General features: G+C 39.0%; 1 protein-coding gene across 1 annotated transcript in view; it reads right to left on the bottom strand.

Annotated features, from left to right (window-relative positions):
- The window catches only part of LOC135462291 (ovoinhibitor-like), a 6,921-nt gene extending 5,654 nt beyond the window's left edge, over positions 1-1,267 (bottom strand). Inside the window, exons 1-3 of the mRNA XM_064739646.1 lie at positions 1,127-1,267; positions 733-850; positions 119-182 (exon numbers count right to left, since the gene is read on the bottom strand). Coding sequence (XP_064595716.1) covers positions 119-182; positions 733-850; positions 1,127-1,184 — 240 coding nt within the window. The 5' untranslated portion in view covers positions 1,185-1,267. The remainder of the gene's footprint in view (positions 1-118; positions 183-732; positions 851-1,126) is intronic.
- Positions 1,268-8,400: the final 7,133 nt, after the last annotated feature.

The following is an 8,400-nucleotide window of genomic DNA, read 5'->3' as shown; positions in this document are numbered from 1 at the left end:
CTTCATTTTGTGCAAACATACATGTAGGATACATTTTTTTAAAACAAAGCTCGATTAATACTTAAAGACGTTAGGCTTGTAGGAATTTTTCGTCCGGTTTTGTGATGTTTATGGACACTTGTGTGCAGTTCTTACCACAGGGTCCCTCGTTAACCACTGTGACCTCAGTCAGACCCTTTCTTCTGGAAAACAAGAATGTCGAACAACTTATTTACCAACTTTTCTGATGTAATGACCACATGTATATTTCTGACAAGACAAGCATAATCGTGACAAGACAATTCCAACCGTGGCAAGACAATCCCAATCGTGACAAGACAACTCCAACCGTGACAAGACCATCTAAATCGTGAAAAGACAATTCCAATCTCTTCTATACATATTTGTACAATATTGGTTGTACAAGAATACGCGAAGTACAGGCATATAAAGGTGCAAATTGCCATGTTTATTTATTTATTTATTTATTTAATTGAAGTTTTACGCCGTACTCAAGAATATTTCACTTATACGACGGCGGCCAGCATTATGGTGGGTGGAAACCGGGCAGAGGTTGCTGGCAGACCTTCCAACGTACGACCGGAGAGGAAGCCAGCATGAGCTGGACTTGAACTCACAGCGACCTCATCGGCGAGAGGCTCCTTGGTCCTTACGCTAACTAACTGAGCCACGGAGGCCCCTTGTAAGATGTAAGAACTTAAAATAAAGTGATATGTATAAATGGCTTCTTACCTGCAGTTTGCCATCCTTAGATCACATTTGCTGTCATAGGTTTCTCCGTCACTACCACAAACCGGTAGCAGGGAGAGTGGACACACAAAGTCACATGGTTTGACAGCGGCACTCTCACCTTATTTGGGACAAAACGTATATAGTGACATCAGGTTTTTTTGATACAGTCAAAATAATGTCCTTTAAACATATGTGATGATAATGTTTATATTTTACACTTTAATTTTGTCTGTGCACTATGTTCAGCAGATTGCAATTATTCCATACTTATTTATTGCCCGATTGTAAAAAAAAAAAAAAAAAAAAAAAAAAAAAACACCATATAGACATTTGTGCGTGGGATCCTTGTTACAAAAAGCAAAGACAGAAGAAACAGTAACAAACAGCGTCTTACCCGATCTGGCCGCCACTGCTATAAGAAGAACCACCTCAAAAAACATTTTCCCTTGCATAATGTTTTTGTTTCCTGGAGTTTTCCGATAAGCAGTTTACAGATACGCTGTTTATTCTATACACTGCCGCCCGCTTGCTCAGTTCTCGGTGGTATGGTATAGCTCATCTACTTTGACACCTTTTATACCCTTCTATTCAATCAGTTGGCGCCAGACAATTTTGGTCATCCAGCCACAAGTCAACAATGCACTAATTATGAGCCATAAATTTTCAGTGCCAAAAAGAGGGAAAATATGGGGCTCTAAAGGGGACTATCAAAAGCACGGTCCTGAATTTTACTATAGTCTATAAAGAGAATTATATTTATTTATTTATTTTATTGGCGTTTCACGTCGTACTCAAGAATGTTTTACTTATACGATGGAGGCCAGCATTATGGTGGGAGAAAACCGGGCAGAGCTCGGGGTAAAGAGAGTTATAGTTTGCCTCTTTACGTGTAGGCCTATACTAATATATCTAGCTATCCCTGGTATCAAACCTACGCAGATCTACATCTTACTATATCATTATATGATGTTAATTATACAAAAAATGTTGAATATCAGGCAAACTTTACAACCCAGGACAGTGTGTGAAGAATTGTATTACTGAAAGGGAGCGAGATGTATATTACTGTGCAATGTATATTATACTGTACAAGTGACTTCAAAAATTATCAGTTCTGTGCAAATGTGCGCTTACCAATACGTGTAGATGTCAATAATTCTCAACTACAATTTTTCTAACCCAAACAGTTAAGTTTCAGAAATTTATCACCTCATTACCCGTCATTTTTTGTATCACCCAGCCACTTTTGTATCAAGCATATCCTATAACCCCCTACAGATCCTCTATAAACGTACATTTATTTTTTTATTTTTTCACAAGGTGGGCCTCTGTACTTAACTCTGAGCTCTCGGGCTGGTGTTCGACATCCGATCTCACTTCCTGTAGTGCCGGCTATAGAGAGGTACCAGGTAATAAAGCCATGGTCATTGGGGCTTGTATACACAAATGAAGCTACTTGTACTGAGGGCAAATCGTGGTATGAGTGGGTTTTTAACACTGATATCACATAATGATCACTAGTTCCGTGAAAAATCGGAATACGTGTTTCTGGGCATGTATTTAGACCCGTGTGACTATCCAGTCGTTAATTAACCGGTATATCTCATCAGTTTAAAAAACTAATCTCTCCAATTATTGCATATTATTTTATTGCCATTTGGAAGTTTGACGCACCATTTTTATAGCTTTATGGCACCGTTGTTGTTTGAGTATGTAGAAATGAAGTAATTATGGCATTATTATTTTTATGATCTGCCTTAATTTAACCGACCTGATAGGAAAAAACTGAAAGTTGCCTGATGAGTCGATGACGAGTAATACATATGATCGATAAAGATATAAAAAGACATATATAGTCAAACAGACAGACAGACAAATAGGCGGACAAACAGACACACTGACAGATTCCAAAAGGCTGATTACGAGATAGACACACAGATAGAAACTCTCTTGTTATATTAACAATAAAGACCACTGTAAAATGGTGACAGATGAAAGGCCATTAAAAACTATTCAGAAAAAATAGTTCGATGTAATTTTTGAGAATTTTTCTAACCGAGTAAACTTAAAAGATCAGATTTTGTGTTCTACCCTGTTGTGTTGTCTGTTGTGAGCCAGAAGGTATCATTTACGGCACATCTATACTATTTGCCTGAAATACTTCGCTTCAAGGTCAAATCAGCGCATGCATTCATAGATCTATGTGTATATGTATTCTGAATGATGAACTGTAGCAGTCTAATGTGTGTTCAGTAGCAAAAAAAAAAAAACTTATGTGACGTCACTGGTCTTACTGTGGTCAGAAAGGGTCGTGGTAGTTTGTTGAATGGCGTTTCCATTCTAATGAATGATGCACGCCAGTCAGAAAAGGTCACCATAGAATAAAATATTTTACTAGGTTAAACAAATTGCCAAATAAATAAATAAATCCAACTACTTTCCTGGACAGTTTTTAATCATGAAATGTTTGTCCACTGTGGAAGTCTGCAGAGTGCGCATGGTTTCACTAAAACAAGTTGTCACTCAGCTATTTCTTGTTCATCTCTCTGCTATCAGAACCATTCTGACTGTGAAATACCTCTGCTGTGTATACGATGAGAACTTTTCAGAGAACTTTTGTAACAGCGACTCGATCGCACTAGCTGCAAACTCACAACAGGAAAGGTGTAACTGCTCCGATCTTTGCATTACTACAGCGGTTGCGTGCGACGAACCTCAGCTCGCGCTGCTCTGTTGGCAAGGCAGCGGTCCGCATCCCTCATCCCTCTCCTTAGCACTGTCTTTCAAATCAGCAGCTCAGCTTTTCCCATCAAGATTTGCTGAGGCGGCAAACATGGCAGCTAAACCAACTACACATTGTTCCATCTTACTTCGGGGATAATTCCTCCTTTCAGCATGGATGTTCCTAATAGCAACACTATGCAGTGAGTATATACTCGTATTTGTGTGTGCCTCTGTATATAAGGAGTAAGTAATTGTATACTGTCGTGTTGAGATTTCCAGTTCGTATCTACAAAGGTCTAATAGTCCTAGCAATAGATTTATTTTTTTATTTACTTGATCGGTGTTTTCACTTATACGACGGCAGCCAGCATTGTGGTGGGAGGAGACCGGCAGAGTCCGGGGGAAAGCCACGACCATCCGCACGTTACTATCAGACCTTCCTACGTACGGCCCAGCAATAGAAGCCACACAGTAAAAGTCTCCCTTGCACTTTTGCTCTGTCCGCCCTTTTACATGGATGCACTAGTTCAAATAAATTAAACGCTAAAACTAGTTTCAGTAATTTCTGATGTTTACCTCCCTCAACGTTTAATCATTGGACTGAAAAATCCAATCGGTCCATTCCGGAAAACACTTTACGGAACAAAATGGCCCTTGAAACCGGCTCTAAAATGTCGATTTCTCCTGATCATGGATCGCAAGGATCTGTAGCAAAGCGAAATGGCGTCTTCGAGATTTATGCCTTTTGTCTTCAGTGAGAGAGGAAACTCTTGTTTTGCCGTCAGAAATAATTATCAGTTATGGTGAACCTGTTTATTTGCGCAGCAAATGTGACGAATCTATCTTTTCACAAGTGACTGTTAGTACTGTATGATTGTCTCGATTTGGAGAGCTTTCATTAAGAATGTATTAACCACGTGACAGTTTTTAGGTCTTATGTCGAACACATGGCGAGCTGTAGCAGAGTGACAATTTGCATATATACCTCACATTCTGTCTTGATTGGAATTTTATCACGGAACGACAACCCATGGGTTTAAAAGGGCAGGTCGTTGTGCAGTGGAATTGCAGAATTATAAAGTATTAGCCACACGATGACACGAATGTGGGTCAACAACTGATCTAACGATGCACTGACGTACCGATCAGCAGTGAACCACACTGACTAGTCGTAACGGTAGCTCTTACGGATCTGTGCCTATCGACTGCAAAAAATTAGATTATAAACGATGCGATTTTTAGGACCTACATTCATGGTGTGGAGATGAATGTGCGGTAACGTAGTGGATGAAGTGAATTTTCCTCTGACTCCGGCGAGGGCAAACCTGTAATATCCTCATCAACGTCATTGTCGTAATCGACCTCTTCTTCATCATCATTTCGATGTCATCCAACATGAAATCGTATATAGAACAGGAAAAATCCTGCTCTTCAGAACAAATAAGAGAAATGCTCTATTTATTTACTTGATGTTGGTTATACTCATTGGTAGAATGTAGAATGTGGATGGAGAAAGCCATGCAAAGCCTGATAGAAACTTTTACATGACAAACCTACTGACGGGACAAAAATATTGTATATAAATTTAATGATTTATTTTAATGTGATTTTACTTGTAAAACGGCAACATTTTTTATTGATTTGCTGTACATTTTAAGAAAAATTCCTGTGCGGTTGAAAAGCTCTGATGTGGAGAAATTTAAACAATGTGTTATGTGACATTATTTTGAAGCACACTATAAGACATAGCGGTGTTAACTTGATTAGGCCTATTCACGCGTAAAACCTTGATTGGATAGGAAATACATTTCCATTTAAACGTTATAACCATTATCGCATATTAAGTCATATATAATGAAAACCTGCATGAATGGTGAAAAAAAATATACGAAAGTGCAAATTAAAGGTCAGTTGTGTGTTATTACAACAGTCCTGGCGTTATTTGAGTAAATTAAGGTTTTATGATCCGCAGTGATGACTGTATATGCATGTCAAACATCCGGGCGAAAAAGATCGTATTCAGGACGACGAGTTGAGTAATTATAGGCTGGCATGATGTGGCAAATGCTACCAACGGCATAATGCTTTAGAAAGGCTATGTCAGTTATAGTTGCGAATATTTGTAGTAATATTAAAATTAGGCACCTCAACGATTGATCAGTGAAATCACTCGCATAGCTCCAAGACGAAATGGTTGTTCGAGTTCTTTGCATGAATGATTTGCCCATTGGTTATCAGTTTAGTTTCAAGCTCAATTATACCCTACTAGTGGTATTAGAATAAAATGTAGTTGTGATCAGGATGTGGGAAAATACAGCTACCAGTATTAACAAATACTTGCAGTTTGTTAGTTGTTGCCACTGTTTGAAACTGTGTTTTCACTGTGTTGCCACTGCTTGTCACTATATTGCCACTTTTTGCCACTGTTTGCCACTGTCCCTGGTATTTTTCGTGTATCTTTATGAAAATTGCCCCCAAATCATGAAGTTTGAGAGTTGCAGAGATGACTTTTTTTCTGAACCTTATATTTGAATATACTTCAGATAGTATAACTGTAGTGACGTAGAGGTCGTTTACTGCAGGCAGTTCACTATGTTACAGTGGTTACCTACAGGAGTACGCCAGGGTGTTGTGTTACACCCGCCTTAATTGAAATCACGTTGAGCGATTAAAATCACGTTGAGCGATTAAAATCACGTTGATCCTTTATGAAAGGAAACACAGTTGAAACGGGGATTGACAATGAACATACTGAGAAAAGTTTGTTTTACATCGACACGATTAAGATTACACGGATTCCATATCCATTCTATAAGTACTGTTTCACTGATTATTGGAATAACCTCATCCATCCCACTCGGTAACCACGTGAACAGCTTCTGTTTTATTACACGTTCAGAGGATAAAACACGTTACATTTGTAACATATGTCTTATTTGGTTACAAATGCATGTGATCATATTTGGGCGGATTTGAGGCAAAAAACACAAATGTATCACAGCACAAAAGTAACGCTAAGTAAAAGTAAGTGAAAGTGTGATTCCAGCTCATGCTGGCTTCCTCTCCGTTCGTAAGCGTGAAGGTTTGACAACAACCTGCGCATGGTCGTGAGTTTCTCCATGACTCTGCTCGGTTTCATTCCGCCATTATGGAAGCCGCTGTCTTATAACTGACATATTCTTGAATACGGCGTAAAACATCAATTCGTACAAACATTGGCGCAAACGTCTAAATGGGCAATAGGGCCGCAAGTTCGTATCCTGAAATACGTGCTGAAATAGTCGCTGATTCGACTGCGGCTTTTTCAGGAGGGTTGTCAAGTACCTCACAGCGGTGGTCTGCTCCGAGAAACTCCGTTTTGCACTGACCGCTACAGTATAGGTGAAATAATCTCCGGCTGTACGTGGGAGGGTCTGCCAGCAACCTTCCTCCCACCATAATGCTGGCCGCCGTCGTGTAAGTGAAATATTCTTGAGTACGGTGTAAAACACCAATGAAATAAATAAATAAATATTTGATCGGTGTTTTACGCTGTATACGAGAGTTTTTTCACCTATTAGAGCGACTGACGAGATTTGCGCATCATTTAGTCCCAAATGCTAGATTTAGAGGAACAAGGCGTTGTCTCGAAGCAACTGGCTCGACTATATCTTGCGTTGTGTGGTAAATCTCGACCCACGTCAGGATGCGATATACGTCAGGATGTCGCCCTGGTTTCTGCATCTCTTCCCAATCTCGGGTTGTCCGCCGACTGTCGCTCTTCCCTTAAGTTGAGTTGCAAAAAAAAACTTGGAGAATCATATGGATTGATACTGCAACATACTGACGAGAGTAAGTCGATAAACAAGTGCATTGTACGTGATTTGGTCGAGATTCGGACGAAATATTTTTGTGTTAAATGTAATGTGTTAAATTTTGAGTAATTCTGGATCAGTAATGTGTAATAATGTGCACCTAACATCAGTGCTTTTTTTAAAACCGAGTTCTGCTTTAACCATGGTGATATAGGGCGTGTATGTTGCTACTATTTAAACGTATACATGAACAGTTGGGACCATAAACTATGTAAATTGACAAGAGATCGTATTTCACCGGTTACGTGTGACCATTTGGCAACAGTCACACTGTCGCCACTGCTCTTGTTCCCCTTTTTATGTCATAGTCTTTCATATTACACTATTTTGGCTTAACTGGTTTTTCATTAAAATTCTTGTTAGAGGTGTGTCTGTCAACAACGCAGCCACTAGTCAGCAAGTGCTCCTCGTGGTGACACGATCAGTAAGTATAAAATGGTCAAACGGTACCAATAGCTCAAGGAAAGTAGAAGTTGATATAGCAGCATTGGTATACTAATAATTATTGCTATATTTTGTAAGCGGCGCTATACATCCATTTTTAATATACTACCAAGAGTTTTTTAATCGGAATATTTTCATATAATGTCAGCGGTAACGGCCATATTGTGAATTAAAAAAAAACCACCATCTACTCATGAAACTTTAAAACGTCTCTCCCAAGGCGACAATTGTGACTTTCAGCTTTTCAAGAAAAAAATATATGAAAAAAAGAAAACAAAACAAAAAAAGGAACACAGAAACAAACAAGAAGCAAACGAGACATGTTGATCGGAATGTCGCAAAAGACATTTGTCACTTTTTATCGTAAACATTTTGCCTTGTCTGTTATCTTGTCTCTTTGCGATGTTTTGCATTGTCGCTTGTCGACATTTAAACGTGTCTTGCTTCTTTTTAACGTTTTGACTTGTGATATGTGTCATATCTAAATTCAGTTTAATCGTTTCCCCTTTTCTCTGTTAAACGTTTGTCTTGTGTCCTTTTCACATTTTATATTCTCCCCTGTTGTAAAAGTTTTGTCTTGTAGGAGAAACCGTTAGCGCTTTCCAAGACGGTGCGCGGCAAGACGGTGGTGATGGGTTTCGTGAAA

This window comes from Liolophura sinensis, chromosome 1 (assembly GCF_032854445.1).
Source record: "Liolophura sinensis isolate JHLJ2023 chromosome 1, CUHK_Ljap_v2, whole genome shotgun sequence".
Classification (NCBI taxonomy): Eukaryota; Metazoa; Mollusca; class Polyplacophora; order Chitonida; family Chitonidae; genus Liolophura; species Liolophura sinensis.
The sequence above is the reverse complement of the archived record's forward strand: the minus strand, read 5'-3'. Positions and strand labels throughout refer to the sequence as shown.